This window comes from Talpa europaea (genome assembly GCF_964194135.1).
Source record: "Talpa europaea genome assembly, chromosome: 10".
NCBI classification, from domain to species: Eukaryota; Metazoa; Chordata; class Mammalia; order Eulipotyphla; family Talpidae; genus Talpa; species Talpa europaea.
This window is the reverse complement of record NC_140077.1, coordinates 58,677,597-58,701,011: the sequence shown is the minus strand read 5'-3', so window position 1 is coordinate 58,701,011 and position 23,415 is coordinate 58,677,597. Positions and strand designations below refer to the sequence as shown.

The following is a 23,415-nucleotide window of genomic DNA, read 5'->3' as shown; positions in this document are numbered from 1 at the left end:
TTTTAAAGATTTTATTTATTTATACAAGAACTGGGGTACAGATCAGAGGTACGGGAGGATGAGAGAATTGCACCAGAGAGCGAGGAGCAGAACAGGTAGACAGACCAAAGACACTGCTGAGGGGAGCAGCAGGCGAGACAGAAGAGGTCTGCCATGCCATGTGGGTTTCTCCCTGGCCTGCCGGGAATTGAACCCGCACTGCAGAGGCTCTGGACAGCTTCACAGTGCTGTGCTCAACCTGCTGCACCACTGGAGAGGCCCACATTTTCAAATATTCTCTGGGGACAAAAGCACTCCCAGCTGAGAAGCATTGCATTGTATCACACACTCTCCCAAGCTTAATATTAGAATATAACAAAAAAAAATTCATTTGAGTGTCCACAAGTTTGACAATGATAGCAGTATTTTTGCCATTTGCATGACTCTAAGGATCTCCAGAAATAGCTAATAATTGTTTAGGCTAATTGAAGGCATTTGTGTATTTTCAGAATAATACAGCAAGAATTATTATACATGGCTGGAATTAAGCTTAATAAACTAGACTTAATTAATGCAACTTAATGATCTGTTCTCTCATTTACTCAGGGACTATATTCCTTTCATTTCCTAGGAATGCATATCTCTGCCCACATTTCCCTGTCTTATTACTAGATATTGGAATCAGTGCATGCATACATATCATTACTTTTGTTGTACTTTAAAATGCTAGGATTTTAATATAGTTTATAGAATCATGATACCTCAACATTCTTCCACAATCTAGTTCATGTCAGATAAATGGTCAACCCATTTACAGTAGGTTTAAGTATGTTCTGCTTCAGATTCTTCAAGGACAAAGAGCTGTAATGTAAGTTGCTCATTGCGGACCATTTGATGATTCAGATGATTCTCTACATCAAGTAGTTAACATTTCCACCTGCTTTCTCTAATTTGTTTCATTTATGGATATGTTTTCAGAGTTAGAAACCAAGAGCTAGAAACCAAGAAAAAATGAAGTTTAGGTATGTTAATATGCATGTTAACCTATTTGTAAGATTTTTAGTTATAGTTTTTTGGGTTTTAGTGATAATTATTTTTTTACATCATTGTTCATTTTTAAATAATATTGCTTCCCCCCACCCCTAGATGGGTGGTCCCCATAGGTGTAGGGGTGTAGACTACACCCCTAGGTGTAGTCCCCATAGATTTCCTTCACCAATGCACCTGTGCACCATCACCTCAGTCCCCTGTGCTCCTTTCTCCCTCCCTCTGATCCTTCTCCAGCCTCCTCCCCTGCAGGACGTCTCTGATTTATAATTGTCTGAAGATTTTTAGTTTTTGATACCTCATTTGTTTTTATTCTCTCAGGGATAACTGTGATGACTTTGTTTTCTATTCAATCCATATTGTAGACTTCTGTAATGTAATATGGTCAAAAAATTGTGGCAAGTGTTTTTATAACAATCGTAACCAGAAGGGAAATCACATTTGCCTAATTCAAGAAGAAACAAAAATCTTTACTGTGGCAGTTTCAACGTCAATCTCAGATTCTGTTATATTCCATTTGGAAAACTAGTACTTTAATGCTCCCTGGAAGAATTATTGCCATGTTAATGTCAGAGAAAAGTGACTTCTTTAAGTGGGAACTTTGATTCTAGCTGAAGTATTATACAAAGCAGATGATCAAAGAAACTTCAAAGATAGGTTAGGAAAATTCCTGCTATATAAATGTCCAGTGAAAAACTAGTAAGCAAAATGTATAGCAAGCTAGAAATGGGTAAGAATTTAACAGGGCAATTTGTCACAGCCTTTTATTTAATGGCCAAAGTTTGGCCTTCAGGCATTAAGAGTAATCATGTAAAGTGTTAACAATTCTTATAAGGAAAGAAATTTAGATACAAAGAGACCATATCCATTTGGAAATGAAAGCAATCAAATGAAAAACTGGTAAGGTGATGAAATACTGCCATTCTTTAATTCAAGAACAGATTTGCATCTCACAGTGAGGTTGTCTTTTTCATTCTTACACTGGCTTAAATTATACATACATAAATGACTAACAAAAAGTACAGGTTTGAGGAGGATACATAAGAATATAGTTTATACCTTGGAACTGGATGATTTTTTCCTTCTAGTTAACTCATAGCAACCTTATTAATTTCTACTTTCTTCCACAGATGACAGCTCCTCCAATCCACAAGGACCTGCAAGTCTGGTCTGATATAATATATCCCTCATCTGTTAAGAAAGCAGGGAGTGAGTCCTAAAATTTCTCATTACAAGGAAAACATTTTCCATTTTTTCTATCTATTTGAGATGATGGATGTTACTTTCTATAAGTAAAAGCACTATGTCAGTTATATCTCAGTAAAACTGAAAGAACAAAAATCAGACCCTAAGTGGGCCTCATCTTTTAGAGGAAATACATCCATACTGGTGACAGACAACCCAGCTCAACAACCAGAATGCTGAATGTTCCTTTTAGATCTAGGAGCTACAGGAAGCCCTTATGAGAAATTACATAATAGAAAAACTGTGGTTTCAAACCTACAAAATCATGAAAGTATTGTTAAATAGATTAGAGAAGGGAAAACACTGGAAGTCTTATCTAGATGGGACCTTTGTTATAACACCATTCTCCCTTTAATGGCCAATCAAGTTGTCCTGAATATTCCAACCAAGATTGTTGGCACTAAGCACAGTGTCATAATTAGGTTATTGCTAGTCATTCTCTTTCAGCCTGCCAGTAATAAATCTCTAAGTTGATTCGCCTTATCATGAAAGTCCTTATGGCACAAAACCACAGGTTAGTGAGAAACTCATAAAGATAAACAAAACTAGGAGATTCTGGGTCTCCATGTAAACTCAACTTCTTTATTTATAGGACATGCTGAAAAAAAGATCAATAAAAAGATGGATGTTAATGATGGATCTCTTAGCACTTATAATTCCCAAGAGTGGTACGTGAATTGTGGTGCCATAAAGCAAGAGGTTGATTGATTGTTGCTCATGGTGGCATGATTTAAGACTTAGAATTCAAACCATGACAGATCAGAACTGGCACATGGTACCTGAAGTAGAATTATTTAAAAATCCATTCAAGTTGCTATGATACAGCTTTCAATTTTTCATGCTAATGACAGGAGTGTTAAGAGCTAAATGAACCTATAAATAACACTTAAGCCTAGTTTTAGCCAATTTTTCAACATCTCTTATGCTAACAGTTAAGAAAATTAACAAAATCAAAATTCAAATGACTTAACTCTTTGCTTTTATTTACCTGGTAGAGATAGTGTCAGAGTAAAAATAATACCAGTCTAATGCCACTTTTTATTTATTTTTTTAATTTATTCTATTTTGTTACAATATTTGCTTTCTTTTCTCAGGTGTAGTCCCCATAGAATTTCTACCACACTTTACCCATGCACCATCACCATAGACCCTTCTGCTCTTCCTACCCTCATTTTGATCCCTTTTGCACCCCCTTCCCAGCAGAATGTCTTTGATTTATAGTTGTCTGTTTATTTTTGTTTTGTTGTGGTTTTTTTGTTACTATTTTTTTCCTTGATCCCCTATATTCCTTCTATAAGTGAAACCATCCAGTATTTTTCTTTTTCTTTCTGACTTATTTCACTGAGCGTAATCCCTTCAAGCTCCATCCATGTTGCTGCAAATGGCATTAGCTTATCTTTTTGATGGCTGAATAGTATTCCATTGTGTATATATACCACATCTTCTTGATCCAGTCATCTAGTTTTGGGCATATGAGTTGATTTCAAGTCTTAACTATTATAAATAGTGTTGTGATAAAGATAGGGGTGCATGTATTCTTTTGAATTAAAGTTTTTGTATCCTTTGGGTGGATCCCTAGGAGTGAAATTGCTGGATCATATAGTAGCTCCATTTTTAATAGACTAAGGAACCTCCATACAGCTATCCATAGAGGTTGGACCAGTTTGCATTCCCACCAGCAGTGTAGGATTTATTTCTTCACCACATCCGCACCAACGTTTGTAGTTACTAGTTTTTTTAATATGTGCCATTCTTACTGGTGTAAGGTGGTATCCCATTGTGGTTTTAATTTGCATTTCCCTGATTATGAGGGATGTTGAACATTTTTTCATATGCCTGTTGGCCATTTGCATTTCCTCTTTGGAGAAATGTCTTTTAAGTTCTTCTGCCCATTTTTTGAGTGGATTGTTTACTTTGTTTTTGTTGAATCATGTGAGTTTTTTGTAGATCTTTGTGAGTCCCAAATCACTTGGATGGAGTGCAAAAATTTTCTCCCAATCAGTGGGGTGTCTCTTTGTTTTGGTTACTGTCTCTTTTGCTGTACAGAAGCTCTTTAATTTAATATAATCCTGGCTGTTTATCTTTGCCTTCACTATCACTGCTTTGGGTGATGTGTCTTTAAAGATATTACCGAGGTGTATGTCATGTAGTGTTTCACCTATATTTCCTTCTATATAATTTATGGTTTTCAGGTCTTATGTCTAGTTCTTTAATCCATTTTAAGTTGGTTTTTGTGCATGGTGTGAGGTATTGGTCTAGCTTCATTATTTTGCTTGTAGCAGTCCAGTTTTCCCAGCACCATTTATTGAACAAACTGTCTTTGTTCCTTGCATATTTTTGGCTCCTTTGTCAAAAATTAGTTGCCCTTAAATCTGTGGGTTTATTTCTGGGTTTTCTATTCGATTCCATTGGCCTGTGTGTCTGTTTTTGTTCCAGTTTTAACCATGCGGTTTTAATTATTATGGCTTTGTAGTATAGCTAGAAGTCTGGGATTGTGATACCTCCATTTTCCTTCTTTTTAGTCAGGGAAGCTTTGTAATGCTACTTTTTTAAAGCAAAGATGAATAAAAAGGAAGAAACAGAATTTATGAATTTCTAACATTCTGGATTGTCATTAGTTCCCTAAATGACAGCTTTTCTAGCCTCTACTCATTGTTGGGCTTTGTAAGAAATAGTAATAGGAAAGTCTAGGACTTTACTAGTGTGTTCTGAATATGTCTTTCTGCTACTACTCTTTAACAAATTCTTTGATTTGAAATCTAAGATTTAAAAATGAAGTTAAAGTATTAAAATAGTCATGAATAAATCCAATGAATATATTTCATTTCTTTAGGGAAATTACATTAATCAGTGCTGATCTTATGTAAATACATCAAAATATATTCTTAAAGCAAATTACAATTATATAAATCCTCTAACCTGGACTGTTTCCCTGTTGGTACAAGCCTCTGGCAAAGCATACTTTATATTCATTCTACTTGACTTTTCCTTATTTGTTTAACCCCACATCCCTCCCCTAAACACCAAATAGCCACACTTAGGCATACCTACTTTCTATGTAAGTGGAATCATTTAAAAAAATCTGATGTAGCTACAAAATGAAAAAGAAATGGTCTCAGACAAGGGAAGTAGCTTCCAGATAGCATGAAGACTTTAAAGGAAATGGATTAGGTGGCAGTAGGGACAACTAAGTGTATGTAGAAAAATTTGACTTACTCTTGGTTTCCTTAAGTAAAGCTTACGGTATATAAAATCATTTCTACATATATAATCACTTCTAATTTTCTCCAAGACTGGTGTGTGGCATAGTGAATGAAGTTAGCCAAATTCACATTTTATATCATTAACTTTATTGAGCTTTTAGATGTTAGAATATTTTTAAATGTCTCTGAAATAATTCCCATTAATGCCATGTATGTAGCTATCCTTCTTTTTAGTCCTGTTCATTCCTGCCATCATATATTACTTACTTTCCATCCATACCACACATAAGAGGAAGGATAAGTGATCAAATTATGACTCAGGTAATATCTTTAAACAGTTTTCTGTTAATGCTTAGATAAACTTATCAAAGACATTATGCTATTTTTTTAAAAAATTCAAATACAGATGCTGGAACTGAGGGATACAATAAAAGAACTAAAGGTAGCCATGGGGTAAAGTAAGTAGGTTTAAAATTGTAGAAGAAGATAATCAGTGAGAAAAAAAAAAGATAAAAATGTACAAATGACACAAGTAAAAGAGGAGAAGGAAATAATATTCAGGAAACATAAAGATACTCTTTAACAAATATCACATTCCATTCTTAAACAAGAAGAGAGCAGAGAGTAAGAAAATAATAGCTAAACTTTGAAACCTAGAAAAGAACTAACCATAGATGTCCAGGGAACTCATTGAACACCCAAATTTCTAAATGCAAAAGACCTACATCAACATATATCATTGCAAAATTATCAAAAATCACCAATAAAGAAAATAATATTAAAACCTCTGCCAGGGTTGCGGTGGGGAGGGGGGGAATGAACAGGTGACATATAAGTTATCAGACTTAACAAAGTTATCAGACTTATCAACAGAAATCTACAGACTAGTTGAGCATGGGATGATCTGTTCAGAACACTAAAAGATAAAAGAGTATCAACCAAGAATTCTACCTTGAAAATTATTACTCAAATATGGTGGAGGGATAAAGATGTTCCCAGACAAAAACTAATGAAGCTCACCACAAGACATGTTGAAAGGAGTTCTTTATTTTACAGTAAAAGAAAACAAAACAGAAAATCTTGAGCACAGGTGTACAGAACCATATATATAAATAAAAATAATACAAGACAATGAATATTAAGTGGAGGGTGGGGAGAAAAGCAGTATCTGTATAGTCAAATAGTGAAATAGAATCCGCCAAATGAAAAGTCAGACAGATACCCATGGGGAAAGAAAGAATAGAAACTGAAAACAACCAGAAAAAAAATAGAATGGAAATAATTAAGTCCCATGTATCAACTACCATAAGCATGAATGCTCTGAAATCACCAATCAAAAGACATTGAATGACTGAATGTATCAAAAACATATGTCATGCATACATAAGTCATACATCAAGTCTAAATACAAGCAGACTCATAGTGAAGTACCTGGGTAAGGTATTCCAAACCAATAGCACCATGAAAAAGGTAAGGGTTGTTATTTTCATTTCTGATAAATTGTGGTTGCAGCCAAAAGTGATTAAAAAAAAACAAGAATGACTACTAGAGATAGGTTTCACTTAGATGTGTAATATAGAGAAACAAAAGGTTAGACAAAGACAAACTTTGAAAGCTGACCACAGGAGGGAAGGGGAAGGAGAGTAGGTGGAGGAGGGGTGACTAAGGTTTTTAGAAGGGGGTTGTGCTAGATGGGGAACAAAGGGAGAGGAGGATCTATCAGAGGAATATTAGGGCTTCGGTATGGTTGCGGTAAAATTATATACAGGGGTCTCCCTGGTTTTGCAGGAGTAGGAGTCTCAGCTATTGAACAATCACCAGCCACTGTGTCATAGGTTCGATCCCTGGTCACGGAGCTACCTACATGGCACAGCAGACCTCTCCTGTCTCACCCACTGCTCCCCTCAGCAGTGTATTTCAGTAGATCCACCTATTCTGCTCCCCAGTCTATTTCTGGTGAATTCTCTCACCTCCCACACATCTGGCCTCCACCCCATTCTTGTATGCATAAATAAATAAAAATAAATCTTAAAATAATATGCAATTGTAGATGTGTAAACTTACTCCTCTAAGCTATACACGGTGATGTAAATCAACATGATCTCAATAAATATCTTAAAAAAAAAAAAAGGATCATCATCACGACCAAATGGTTTTCACTCTAGGGGTGCAAGGATGGCTCAATATATGCAAATCATTTCAGTATACCACCTGGAAAAAATATCAAAAGATGCTGTTTTGATTCAACACATTTATGTCTAAAACTCACTAGCTTAAGAGTATATGGAACACAGCTCAATGTAATAAAGACTGCATGTAACAAAATCACAGCTAACATCATAATTATTATGAAAAATTGAAGCTTTTCCCTTAACAATCTGAGAGCGGTCTCACCATGACTGCTCAACGAAGTTCAGGAAGCCCTAGTCAGAGCAGCTGGAGAAGAAAAAATATATAAAATGAATGTAAGTTGAAAAATAAGTAAAATGACTTCTGTTTGCAAAAGACATGATAATATACATAGAAAGTCCTAAAGAATCCACACGAAAAAAACAACTAGAAATAATGAGTACAGTAAAGTGGCAGGAAACAAAATGAATATAAATCTGTTGCCTTTCAATATATTATAGACAAGAGAAGTTAAGGAAATAATCCCACTTAAAATTGCATCAAAAATGGGCCTCCCCGGTGGCGCAGTGGTTGAGCGCCGGGTTGCGAAGCTGCCGCAGCTGGTTCGATCCCCGGCTGCTCCCCGGCCACCGGAGGAGGGTCCCACATGGCGCACAGACCTTTCCTGCCGCCCGCTGCTCCCCTCAGCAGTGTACTTCGGTCCTTCTGCCTGTTCTGCTCCCTGCTCTGGCTCTGGTGAATTCTCTCACCCTCCCGCGCTTCTGACTGTACCCCATGCATGTATAAATAAATAAATAAATCTTTAAAAAAAAAAAAAAAAATGGGCCTCCCCAGTGGCGCAGCGGTTGAGCACTGGGTTGCGGAGCTGCCCGCAGCCTCTGCAGTGCCAGTTCGATCCCCGGCTGCTCCCTGGCCACTGGAGGAGGGTCCCGCATGGCGCGCAGACCTCTCCTGCCGCCCGCTGCTCCCCTCAGCAGTGTACTTCGGTCCTTCTGCCTGCTCTGCTCCCCGCTCTGGCTCTGGTGAATTCCCTCACCCTCCCGTGCTTCTGACTATACTCAGTGCTTGTATAAATAAATAAATAAATTTAAAAATAAATAAATAAATAAATAAATCTTTTAAAAAAAAATTGCATCAAAAAGGATAAAACTCCTAGGAATAAACTAAACAAAGGAGGTGAAAGACCTAAGTACTGAAAACTATAGATATTGTTAAATTAAAGAAGGGCCTCCCCTGGTGGTGCAGGCGGTTGAATGCAGCGCTGTGAAGCTGTCCGCAGCCTCTGCAGCGCGGGTTCTATGGCGGCCAGCCACGGAGCTGCCCCCATGGAGCAGCAGACCTTCTCTAGCCCAATGCTCCTCAGCAGTGTATTTTGTCAGTCTGCCTGTTCTGTTCCTGGTTCTGTCTCTGGTGAATCCTCTCACCCTTCAGTGCATCGGCCTGTACCCCGGTTCTTGTATGCATGAATAAAATAAATCTTTAAAAAAAAAAAAGAAGAAACAGGAAATGGAAAGGTATTTTATTTATTCATGAATTGGAAGAATAGACTCTTAAAATAGCTATATTACCTAAAGCAATTTACAAATATAACACAATCCCTATCAAAATTCCAGTGCACTCTTCAAGGTAATACAACAAATAATTCTAAATCAGAATCACAAGAGACCCTGAATAGTCAAAGCACTTCTGAGAAAAAAGAGAAAAATGGAGGTATCATAATCCTGGACTTCAAAATATTTAACAAAATGAGAGTATTCAGAACAGCTTGGTATTACTACAAAAACAGTTGCCTAGTCCAATGAAATAGAATTTAGAGCCCAGAGCCAACATACATCAAGCCAGTTAAATTATAACAAAGTAGCCAAAATCATACAAGGAAGAAAGGAGAGCCTTTTCACCAAATGATGTTGGGCTACCTGGAGAGTAACATATGAAAAAATGAAACCATGGTATTATTTAACACTATACACAACTAAAATGGTTTAGAGACTTGGATATTAGGCCTGAAAAACATAAAGTACATGGGAGAAAACAGATGATACACTCCAGGACATCAACTGCAGAGTTGGCGATTTAGCTAAGAGGGAAATAAAAACGAAAACAAATGATATTACATCAAACTAAAAAGGGTTTATACAGCAAGAGAACCACTACAAAAACAAAAAGACCAACTACAGAATAGAAGATACTTGTATATTCTATGTCTGAAAAGGGGTTAATATTTCAAAATAGACAAATTCATCATACAACTCAACAAAAGAACAAGCAACCCAATCTAAAAATTGTCAGAAATCTTTTATATACTTTTGAGAGATGACATATAGTCATATCAAAAAAAAATATTTAACCATATATAAGGGAGATGCAAGTCAAAATAACAATGAAATATCACCTCACACCTGTGACAATGGTTTACATCAAAAAGACTATATAAAACAAGTGCTAGTGAAGTTTTGAAGCAAAAGTAACCCTTACACTGTTGACAGAAATGTAAATTGGAGCCTTTGTGGAAAATGGAGTGGACTTTCCTTAAAACGAAATAGAAATACCATGTAATTACCAATACCACTATAAAGTATTGAAGAATATGAAAACACTAATTCAAAAAGATTCATGCATCCATATGTTCATAGCGGCATTATTCACAATAACCAAGACATGGAAACAACCTAAATGTCTATCAGTGGATGAGTGGTTGAAGTAGTTGTGATGTATGTGTAGTCAATAGAACGCTACTCAGCTATTAAACAGGTGAAATTGTGTCTTGTATGACAACATGGGTGCAACCTTAAGTGATTATGCTAAGCGATCAGTCAGAAAGCAAAAGGTAATTACTGGATTGTTTGTCTCACATGTGAATTGCAAATAGACAAAATCAACTAACAAAATATAATAAAAATAAGCCTTAGACTATGGAAAATATGGCAGTTACCAGAGGTAAAGGGAAAGGAAAGTGGGAGGAGTGGATAGAGAGAATCAATGTGATAGTGTGAATGGCACTAAAATTTGGGTGTTTGGGTGGTGTTGTCTATTCCTTATAGAGTTGAGAATCTATTCTCATGAAATATAGTACTGTAAACCAATGGTAATTCAGTAGAATTTTATTTCAAAATAGATCTTTCTGTTCATTTTTTATAAAATAGTACAGATCAGGTCCATTATTTTTCTGTGGTGAATATATTGAATCTGTAATATTTAGCTTAACCTGGAGAAAATGTTTTATATCCAGAGTTCTATTAATCAAATACAATGTTTCAGCAAGCCTTTATTTTTAGCTATTCTAATATGCAATAAAACCTTCTGTTACCAACACTAATTATTCATGTATATATGTAATTATTTATGCCCATCTTTTAAAAATGAGTTAGACTTAACAAAATTAGGCAAGAATAAAATAAGTTCAGGATAATGAGAGGAAACCAGAAGTGAGTTTGCGCATAAATTTTAAAAAAGGAAGTGAATTTAAAATCAAAATTAAAAAAATAAATATTACAGTAAGCAGATATAGGAATAACTATGATGTCAATGCCTGAAGGTCTGATGCCTGAAAAATCTTGACAGCGTTAGTCTATGCCAAGAATTAGGCTTTCCTTCTGTGGGCAGTGGATAAGTAACTTGGAGGAATTATAGGCATCACTTAAGTCTAGAATAGATGGTATTGTCTTTGTGTGTGTGTTAGTTGTGGAAACCTTAGTGTTCATTGTGTTAGTTGTGTTAGTTGATGGAAAACTTAGTGTTCACAGCTATGATTTAAAAAAAAAAAAATTGTTTCCCTCAGAGCAGTATTTTCCTTTCTTACAGACAAGGCATATCCGGATTATGGTGTTTCCTTAGCTTTTCCTTCATAGCATTTCATTTTCCAAGTCCTTTGAGGAACACTAAGAACTCTGAGTGACTTCTGTATCCCCCAACCCTTCTAGTTTGTTTTTCTCACAGTCAACATTGCAGGACTGTGAAGCAGATAAAAGTATTGCCCAACTCAGATAAAGTATTTAAAAACAAAAGATACCATGAACTGCAATTAAATAATGCCCCAAAGTCAAAGTAATTTCCCTTTCCTTACTAGCTTCCTGACAAAAATGAGAATCTCCAAGTGCGAAATGTGCTATAATGTACCCACTTACTCAGTTTTTCTTTTAGATTCCAAATAATACCAACATTGGTATTTAGTTTTTAATATAGCATTTGGATTACTGTCATGTTTACATTTTTGTCTCCATCATTTTCTGGTGCCTTCTTTCAGTCTCATTTCAAATCTTCTAATTAACAATTAATTTAAGAAAGCATGTGGATTTCTTAACTTACATATTTTATTGAGTCCTTATGTGGCATTTTGGTGACAACTTTGTTGTCATTGCTGGTGGGAGTGCAAACTGGTCCAACCACTATGGAAAGCTGCCTGGAGGTTCCTCGGTCTACTAAAAATGAAGCTACCATATGACCGAGCAATTTCACTCCTAGGGATCTACCCAACGGACACAAAAACATTGATTCAAAAGAACACCTGTACCACTATATTTATTGCAGCACTGTTTACAATACGTAAAACCTGGAAACAACCCAAATGCCCAAAAATAGATGACTGGATCAAGAAGATATGGTACATATACACAATGGAATATTACTCTGCAATCAAAAAAGATAAACTCATGCCATTTGCAGCAACATGGATGGAGCAGAAGGAATTATGCTCAGTGAAATAAGCTAGAAGGAAAAAGAAAAATATCGGATGGTTTCACTTACAGTAGGAATATAGGGGAACCAAATAAGACATCAGTGTAAAAAAACTAATAACAATACACAACAAAGCAAAAACGGACAATTATAAATCAGAGACATCCTGCAGGGGAGGGGGAGGGAGAGGGATCAGAGGGAGGGAGGGAGGAGCCCAGGGCACTGAGGTGATGGCACAGGTGTGCATTGGTGAAGGAAATTATATGGGGACTATACCTGAGGGGTGTGGGAAGCAAATATTGATTTAAAATGAGCAATAATGTGAAAAATAAATTTTTTTAAAAAATTTTAAAAAAGAAAAAGAAAATACAACAAGTGAAATGAAGTATGAGTGAGAATGAAAGTAACGGGTTTTCCTTTTCCTTTTTAGATGGTAAGGTTGAAGTTACAAAGGAAGGTGTGAAGCTGTGTACAATGGGTCCAGGAAAAGTGTTTGGGGAGTTGGCTATTCTTTACAACTGTACCCGGACTGCAACCGTCAAAAGTAAGGTTGTTTTTATATTTATCAAATACTTCTGGTTAAATCTGTAATTTTTTTATTTTCTCTTTTAAATTTTGCTGTGAAAAACACATGCTGTATTTGTCTTCCTATGAGAGGATGGTTGTTAGCAATCAGTTATACATAACTTGAATTTTACTAATGACTTATAGTATCCTTTTAACCTAGACTTATTATGAAAGGACTTCCAAAATGATATAACTTCATAAATTAGAATTAAACAGAAGCAAGACCTTTATTTTCTGTCTTTAAAGTCTCAGAATCATATTTAAGAAATGTTTGCGTATGTGTCTAGTTTTGGTTATCTTGCCCACATAAATCTACTGTTCATTTAGTGCTTTAGAAAAATTAAGATGAGAAATGTCCTTTGTCTCATTCAAACACCATTGAGTGAGAATATCCTGAATTCTAAAACTGTGTCAAAGTATATTCTTGTCTTCAGCTGCTCATCAAGCTGTATTTTATAGCATTTTTCTTTCCTACTGATTGAGCTTATTTTAAATCGGGCCAATAAAGCAGCTTGTTTCCCTAATTTTACATGTATGTATATATATGATTTCTCTAGCAACTTTTATTGCTTTTTAGAAGCAGCTGCAATATTTAGAGGGGGAAATGTTTTTTTTTAAATACTCCTTCCTGACTGCAGGATGTAATAAGTGCATAACAAACAGAGCAGAATGCAGAAGTCAACAATGGAAGGTCCATTACAACTTGCGGCAGGTGTATGTATTTCATGTTTGAAAAGGTCTGTTTCTGCATTGGCTTATGGATAATGGCTGTCACATTGATGAGGTTGGGTTTGTTTGGTTTTTTAATGCTATTGGCAAAATGATGCGTGAATGGTTAGTATCAGTTAGTTTTATCTGGATGTCACTGGATGTTTCATATCTTGGTTTTCTTTTTCAGAAGTTTGGCATATGAGTAACAGTGTCACATTAGAACTTAGATTATAATGAATTCAAGAATACATGGACAATTAGAGTTCCAGAAATTGCTTTAGTTATCTTATTTTAGTGAATCACCATTTTATTCACTGTAATCGCTGTGACATCAATTGAGTTAGGGGCTCTTAAAGGATGATTCCTTCTTGGCATTTGATTCTTGATCTCTGAAAGCACAGAACTCTTTTTGATTGACAGGCACTGCCTTGGTTTCATTTTATGTGATCATTTAGTTACATGACTCAAAGAATAATGAATCCGAGTGAACCATAACAGAATCTGCCACAACTTTAACTCACTTCACTTAGGAAGTGCCTTAACTAGAAAAAAAGGTAGTCATAACTCTATTAAATGAAACAGACTTTATTATCATGCTTCATTTACACGAGAAAGTGTTTCTTTAGAGCTTAAAAAAAAAGCCAGAATAAAGTATTTTGATTAACAGGTTTTCTCAGAATTATGAACAGTAATGTTTTAATTTTAAAACTTTCTGTAGTTCAAAATATTTGTCTTGTATTTTGCTCATTTAATCTAATTGAAACTATAAAATTTCCTGGAATTAGAAGTAATATTAGTAATCTTTTTGATCTTTTGAAATACAGAATTATTATTAAGTACTTTAAATGGATTTAATAGTGTATTTAGATTTTAAAGCAAAATACTTTCCGTAATATATTTTGCTTTATAAAATCAATTATTTCATTAGTTTTCTGTAAAATGGTATTTGCCTGCACTAGCTTTGTATTTGGTAAATTTAAATAGATACTATGCATCTGATTTAGCAAGAAGACTGGGGATTGGAGGCAAATTACAATCCTATTTGGGGATAGAGCATCTCCATCATTAAAGGAAATAAATGGCAGAGTATGTTCTTTAGCACAGACTGGGAGAAGTCTCAGTGTGTGCATGTGTGTGTCACTTTATATTGTCTACTTTAAATATGGTGGTTATATTGAGAAAATTACGGGGGGGGGTGATGGTGTACAATGTATCTGCATTTATAGGTGCAGTGGTTTTGTAAATGTTCATGTAATAATATCAATTAATAAGTGTTCCTTCTAAAAATGTTGTATAACAGCAATTAGTTGTGACTAATTGTACTGTCTCTTGTGCTATCCAGGGAGATCGTACCTATGACTGGCAAAGTCAAATACCATTTTTAATTTATGTTTAAATTATACCCTCAGATTGATCTTTATAATTTTGGTTAGATTCCATTATCAATGAAACTGTTATCAAATGACTGCAAAATATAACCCCAATGCTATCTCATTCTTTACATGTGCTGTTTCAAAATGCCCTTTGGATTTTTTGGATTGGGTTATTTATTGGGATTCATGGGTGTGTCGACTCTTTTCCCTTTCTTCTCAACTATCATGTTGCCAGTGATCACTATTTGGAGTGAGATTCAAAATGAATTGGTCCACTTGAGTGTATGAGTCTGTCAGAGTGCCCTTCCTATTCAATAATTTGCCTAGCCATACATTTTTTTTTCCTTCTTACCTTAGCTTTTGACACTTTTCCTCCAACATCTTCCATATTCTTTGATGATAGAAAATGTTGATGATCATTCTCTCAATTCATTCGTCATAAGTCAGCTGGAAAGCTGTCTAGCATTTAATGCATTTTTAATTTCACAGCCGTAACTAAATCCTTGGTGACTTTCAAGAGCTTTTCAATGTATGTGAGTAGTTTCTTGTTGACAAGAGTACTTTTTGAAATTGTATCAGACCATGAATACATAAATACTAGTTACTTATTTGCTAGTAAATGTGATCCTAACCCCTGTTGCTTGTTTTTTTTTAATTTAGTGTATCAAAAAGTAGTTTTCTATTAAAGCTATGGTTTGACATGCTATAAAATATAACAAGCTTATTAATAATGTTCCAACTAAAAGAAGTCTCATGGTAATTTTAAGCAAGTCTTTTGCTTTTCATCTGGAAAAAATCAGTTGGCATTCTTCTGAAAATAAATAAGTTCATACAATATTATGATAGTACCAGGAAGAATTCTGATAGTCCACTAGCACCAAGAAGGTTGTTCTTTTCTTTTTATTAAGATAACATTAGTTTACAACACTGAAACATAGACATGTTTCTAGTGTATAGTTTCTCACCTCAGCAACTCTGTATTTCACACGTACCCATCATCAAATATCAAATGTGCAGTCACCGCCTTCCATCAAGCTATTTTTTCCCCATTGGTTACCAACCTTTTGTTGACAGACTTAAGTTTTGTGTATGTGTGTGTGTGTTTGATGGCTTTTGCTTTCCTTTGTATTCCACGAATGAGTGAAATTATATATTTTGTCTTTCCCCTTTGGACTTACTTCACTTCTTATAATTCCCTGAATGTTGATCTATATTGTTAAAAATGGCAACATTTCTTCTTTTTTATGATTGAGTAGTATTCCTATGTATATATACCATACCTTCTTAATTTATCCAATTATTCAATTGGTGGTTGAATTGTTTTCATATTGTAAATAGTGCTGCAATGAACATAGGTATATATCCATGTGTTCTAATTAATGTTCTCATGTTCACGAAGAATCATCTTTAAAAATCAAATCATACTGACATGGAAAGAAAATATCATGGTATGTTGTAGAAGATCTGTATTTATAGTCCTCTCTTAAAAATAGAGCCATTTTTCCCTGAGGAATGAGGATATAAAAATAATAAAATTGACGTTATATTGGAAACAAGATTCTAACAAATATTGCAAGGTTATTCAAGACTTAAATCTGCTCAAGTTTTCTTTATTAACTGTGATAAGAAAACAGCCACTTTGTGTCTATCCAATACCAAGTACTCGAAATGCCATGAGGAGGAAAAAACAATTCTTATATTTGGTTTCCACAGTATTAAACAATGACCATCTCCAATGTTATTTGAATTTCACATTTTGTTTAAATATTTTAAGATTGTGTAAATGAAAGAGCTTTAGTATCCGTTTTTAAAACCCCAAAGAGATAGGAATTTCTAGTATGTCCATTGACTCAATTCCCCTACCTGGAAGCATGTTATTATCATGTTTTCCTAAAGTGTCACACCTGGTTGCGATTTCACTTTCACTCCCCTCACGGTGAAAGCAATATCAATTTACACTCACCCTGGGCCTCTTACCTTGCTCTGCCTAAGGTTCTTTAAAATCTCAAAAATGGATAAGTTGCAGTTACTTGAAACTTAAAATTAGAATGGAAAAGACATTTAGTTTACAATAAGAGAATGATTCCATGTCACCGTGTCTGTACATTTCCAGGGATATTTATGCTATTGTCTTGTTTTACTTCGATTTTTCAGAACCAGTTCTCATAATTACACAGGAATTTTTTTTAGGGTTTGAATCATATAGTTCTTTACTCCAACTTCAGTTGTACATGAATTGGGATATTTTTGCCTGAAGATTCTAAATTGAAGCTTGTTCCTCTTGCTTTTAGTTTCTAGCTCACAATGCTGAAAACTTTAGGCAATTTATTATTCAGTTTCATTCACAGATTCCAGTAAAAACCCAAGAAGATAGGACTCTGTCTCTTTGGAGGAAAACATCTTGATATCAGGTGATCACAATATGATCACAACAGGAAGCTATCTGCAAAGAATGTCTGTGGTGGCAGTAGAGGCCTTTTTTTAGGAATTGACTTGAGAAAAATATCTGAATGATTATTCATAGATTATTTATAGCAAGCATTTTAAAATTCCTCAGTGTTAAAATATCCAGTACTAATACAGGAACAGTCTAAACATCCTACAAGAAATATGATAAACTGATGATTTTACTAACATCTGGTGAAATTACTTTTTTGCCTTAGTTTGAATACTTTCTAGTTTTCATGTTGAAGATTTCCGAGGATACGTTAAAGGGAGAATTTGACTAAGTAAGGTATCTCACTATGTCAGAGACATTTTAAAAACAGAGTTAAAAGAATTTGGATTTTTCTATTTTTGTTTTTAAAATAAATCTGAGTATATGCAGTGAAATGGCTTGTACATTTCTTTGTAGCTCTGTTTCAAACATTCAAACTAAGACAAATCTACCAACTCTCAAAAACCTAGCACTAGAATGAAAAAAAAGTAATTTGACTAGAATTTCTTATTCAAATATCTCTACATGCTGTAAATGTATTACCTATAAGTTTAACAGTGATTCTTAATGGTAAAGAAACAAAAGGAATGAATAATGGGAATTACATTCTTAATTTAAAGGAATCATAGATGGAATTCTTATAGTCATCTTAAGGTAATGGAATCAAAAAGGAAGCAATTAGATGCCTTTTAGGAAATACCACTATAGAATTCGATAAAGCAGCATATCTACAATGAAGATAGATTCACATGTGAAGATGAAGCAATATTGTCTGTTGAATTGTTGAATAGGCAGTTATTGCCTGGGGTTTTAATGAGCAGGAGCAATGCATACTGCCAGGCTCCCTGTGCCATACCACAAAAGCAGAGGAAATGCTCTGTTAATGAGACCATCTCTGCCCTTCCTTTGAGAAGAGAAGCAAATTGAAAAGATGCATGCTTTGCTTTCTCCCAGTCAAATGCATGCTTTCTATAAAGAATCCTGAAAGAGACACAAAATAAATTAGGCTAACCATGTCCAGAAATATGCATGGATTAGATAAAAAATATTCCATAACTTCCAAGGAATTATCATCCTTGACAATGAAGCAAATAGGGCATCATCAGAAAACAGGTATACTTGCTTAGTAAATTCATTAGACAATACTCTTAGCAAAATTTTTTTTATCACATTTGTCTCTTAAGGAATACTGTGAAATTGGTAACATAAATCAAATTATTTAATCCCTGAGAGATAAATGTCTTTAATAAAAGAATCAATTCACTAGATACCAGTGATGCCACATAAAAGACAAAATAATAACAATTTTTACTTGTTATTGGTTTGTTCTTTTGAGAAGAGCTATTAAAGAAAATTTGCATTTTTCTTTTAAGCATTAGTGGAAGAGTACTGGTATTATGCAGGTTATTAACATATTCTTTTGAAAACAGTGAGAAATAAAATTTGAAGAACAGGCTGCTGCAAGGGGAAGAAAGGATTAAAAAATCATGGGCTACTGAGACGTGTTGTTAACAAGAATAACCTTTAGATTTATTGAATTTGAGGCTCAGATGTTGATAGGAAAACAGAATGAAGAAAAAGTTTCATTTGATTTTTGTTCTTTTTCATGGAAATGAGTCAAGTTTAGACTAGGTGAAAACAAATGTGAATGGACATTTTTAAGAGGACAACTGAATTGATGATGTCTCAATGAGTGCAATGTTTTTCATTGGTGACTTAAATCCAATCCATGGTCCTTTACAGTGAGCATAGTTAACCATTGATTTCATTCATCAAGGAGGTCCGGGCAGCCCTAGATGGATTGCATTTCTCTTAGCTTCTGATAATTAGAAGATAAAAAGACATCCATGTATCAAGGTGATTGAGAAAGAAGTGGGAAGTTCCTTGGAAATGAGACTTGTAGAGAGTTCTCCGACCTGGAGTGTTGAACGATAACAGGCAAGGCATTTCCGCAGGTATCTTGAAGAATTGAGTTTTCACTGTGAAGGTGACAGTAAAGCTTTAAAAAATTGGTAATGGCTTCTCAGAAAGGCAGGGAGGAAAGTGTTGAGAAATTATATGGGCTTGAACTAAACAGTGTCTTCTAAAGCTAAGCTTTGCTATTTCCTTTCTCTAAAAAAATATGTCTGCCTCATTAATACATACATTCTACCCTCATAATCTCTTCCACTCCTAACAGAGAAACTTTTTATTGACTTGAAAAATTTGTCTGTAGTTTTTTGAGTGGAATAAAACAGTGTTATTCAAACTATCCTCCCGAGGATTTTTGTTGTTTTTCCCAAAACAAAATCTCGTGGAGTGTTTTTGGTGTGTGAAGTTTCTAAGAACAGACTTTTCTGATTACAGAGTGGAGGGACCATCTCTGGTAGCCCTGTATGGCCTTATTCTTCATTCCTTCTCATTCCTCTCCCTGGATTAAGTACTTCTATGGCATTTTAAACTACTTTTACTCTACAACAAAATATTGTGACATTTTACTATAACAGTTTGAAAGCCACTGCTCTAGTTGAAATCAAGGTTATTTTGAATAACTAGTGCTAACTCTTTATATGCTACCTGTTAACTACCTGAGGTATGGCTGTCTCCGACTTTCACAATGATCCTGCATCATTGGAATCAATAATGCCATTGCACAGGTGAGGCAGCCAAGCTTTCGAGGGCTTTAGGAACTGTCTTAAGATCGCATGTCTGGATTGTTAAACCATACCACTCTCCTTGGCAGTCCCCAGTAGGACAGTGAACTATCTCATCTCAACCTTTGTTTCTGACACTTGATAAAGATCCAGCTTCAGTTCTATACGGTCATTCATCAAGAGCATCTCAGATTTATACCAAATAATTGTGAAGGTCTGCTAAATGCCTTGGGGACTTTCACTGAGAGAGAGCATATCCCTACAATTAATAATAATCTATTTGGAGAGACTGGATAAAGATGGAAAGATGATAAGAAATTCTTGGCAAATATGAAACTTAGAGAAACAAGAATTTTGAGGGAGAGAGAAATGCTTCGGACAGGCATGGACAGGTTTTGAAGGAGATAGAAATTTACTTATGCCAAAATTAAAGAGTGCAATAGTTCAGAGAATATGATTTGGAATCATATTGTTTGCATTCAGATTCTTTGACACTAGTGACCTATATGCCCTTGGGAAAATAAGTTAATGTCCCTGGGTCTAATTTCTTTTACCTTCAAAATGGTAAGGACCTACCTTATGAGTAGTAAAGATTAAGGGAATGTCTGAAAGACTTACTAGGTGCAAAAACCAGTACGAAATCTATTCCTGTTCTGCTACAGTTGTTGTTATCTCAACCAACAAGCTATTTAAGCATGAAAGAATTGTCTAGGGAATGAGACCTTCATTATTTACACACTGAGAAGTATTATTGAGGAAATCAGAGTGTGATTTGAAATCTATAGGTATAGAAATAGGTACAGAGACTGAGGTTTCTGGAAAGGCCTCACATCCTGAGGCATTTCTCCTTTCACCACAACCATTATCCAGCAAAGTTGATTCAGATGTGTAGTTTGAATGAACTAGTACAACAAGCACTGATATCTGAACCAAACGGCAGGTAAGGATATAGGAGTCAGTGATTAGATTCTCAGGCCATGCATTCCAATGCAATGGTACTGCCCCTAAGCGTGACTTGCACTGTGTAAAAGTAAAGATGTGTGTTGGTTGAAGTCATGTTTTTAATCACTTCTCTCCTGGCAGGAATTCTCAGGACTTCTGTGATTTGTTTGTCTGAGCTGCGTGTGCACAAGTATGAGTTGACACTAAATGCATCATGGTCTTGGACAAATTAAGGATAGATGGCATTTAGAGTATAATTTTCAGTTGTCAGTTTTTTAAAGTAATATTTCAGACAAATGACAGCTATAGATTTTATCTTCAGGTGCAGCTTAGAAATTGAAGATTTCTGGGGTTCAGTGTATTGGTCTCCTCTGATTGCTGTAGGAATAAATGCTAATCTTTTCTATTTTCCTAGTATTCTTTTAGAATAAAGGTGATGAATGTGACCACAGTTCTCATAAGAATGATTGCAATCCTGGCCTCTTAATAAATCCAAGCTCCTTATCTGACCAAAGCTGTGGCCTTTCCTCTCAGGTTTAAATTTAGAAATTCCTAGATCCCCTAATATGACAGTTACCCAAATTTGGAAAGTTGTTAATTTTGATTGCCTTTCATTGTCATTTAATAGTTTGAGGTAGAAATCTAGCAATTTAAGTGGAATTTGCTACTAACATGCAGCCCCTGAAAGTTATCCATAAAAATTGAGCATGCCGTGAAACAGTGTGAGCTGCTCGAAAAACTAAAAAGAGAAGGAAGAAAAGGGAATCTAAGCAACATGAAATGGCCTGAATATATGTAGCACAAAATGTAACTTATGAAATTTTAAGATTTTAAGATACTAAAAAAATATAGTTTCTGAAAGTGAGGCATCTTTTGGGTATTTTTTTTTAAGATTTATTTATTTATGCATACAAGAACTGGGCTATAGGTCAGAGGTGTGGGGGTGAGAGGATTCACCAGAGACAGAGTGGGGAACAGAACAGGCAGATTGACTGAAATACACTGCTAAGGGGAGCAGCAGGCGAGTCAGGAGAGGTCTGCTGCACCATGTGGGTAGCTCCCTGGCCAGCGATCGAACTCGTGTTGTAGTGGCTGCAGATAGCTTCCTGGGTTGCATCTTAACCCCTTGCGCCACCAGGGAGGCCCTAGACACCTTTTGAAACTCAATTTGACTTGGGGAAAAAAAGACATTAGATGTCAAAAATTAAATACCCTTGTCTATAATTTTTGCTGTTTGGGGACTATTTATAAATAGATCAAGATAGTTTAAGAGTCTTAGATTTTTAACAAAGAGAGAAAATACTAAATAAAACTCATTTTCTGACTCTCCTATTTGTGCTCTATGTTTATCACTCAGAACAACTTAGGACATGTACAATAGTAAGTAATTTAAAAGCTGTGGGAAGACTTTTCTCTATCATTCTTTCCTTGTATTTAATCAAATGAATTTAACATGTCTTTTACATTATTTCATGTTTTTCTACTCATCAATAAATATAGCAAATATTTGTAATATTTTTCATTTGCAAACTAATTTGTTATGTAAAAATAAACATATAATTTAATAAGAAGCAAAATGACAAAAATGTATTTAAAGGTATTACACGCAATTAATATAAGGTGATGAACAAGGAGACAAAGTTGACTGAAGAATGAGCTCATATTTAAATATTACTATTAGAAAAATAACAGCTGTATTGAGATATAATTCATATCATATAGTTAGCAGTTTTAGTATTTATAATTTAGTGGTTTTTAGTATGTTTACAGAATTGCAACCATCACCATTATCTAGTTCTAGAACATTTCTATCATTACAAAAAGTTATCCCATATCTATTAGCCCTCAGTCCCAATTCCTACCTCTCCCCACCCCTATCCACCACTAATTAACTTTCAGCCTTTATAGATTTGTCTATTCTGGACATTTCATTAATTTTTAAAAATCATTGATAACCCCACTGCCCAGAAAGAATAATTTGAACATTTTGCACTTTCTCTTCCTGGATGTTTTCTACGGTAAAAATCACACTGTTTAGCTCTTTGCATGTTCAATTCTGAATGTTAATCATTTCATAGTTGGAATGTCCTCCTTCAGGTTTTATTCTGGGTGTTTGTGGCTGGATTTTGTTTTCATTTTGCCTTTGAGCTTTTCACTTTATGACAACTTCATTCTGTCTTTTCTTGTACTCTTTGTCTTCCAGGTTTTTTTCTTCAAGTTTTGCCTTTAAAAATGATGTCTTTCCTGCTCTTGATGTGCATGTTCTCCTTGGTCTATGCAACTTGGTGACTTGAACTAGAATATTAATGCTTGTATTCATGTTTCATGCATACTCTGAATTAAAAGCTCTTATGCATGCCCTTTGTTAAAGGACTGATTAAAATGGAATAGCAAGTAGAGATGAAAGAATTGGTGTTTTTTTGCAGATGTATTCAGTGGTAATGCTTATCTAGTGGTTGATTTGGCACATCTCT

At 35.0% G+C, this 23,415-nt stretch overlaps 1 protein-coding gene across 2 annotated transcripts in view; it reads left to right on the top strand.

Moving 5' to 3' along the window:
- The window catches only part of PRKG1 (protein kinase cGMP-dependent 1), a gene marked incomplete at both ends in the record, with an annotated part of 1,336,641 nt that overhangs the window by 461,954 nt on the left and 851,272 nt on the right, over positions 1 to 23,415 (top strand). For both annotated transcript variants that reach the window (XM_084246048.1, XM_084246047.1), the window contains one exon: positions 12,709 to 12,822. In XM_084246048.1, the coding sequence (XP_084102174.1) occupies positions 12,709 to 12,822 (114 nt within the window). The remainder of the gene's footprint in view (positions 1 to 12,708; positions 12,823 to 23,415) is intronic.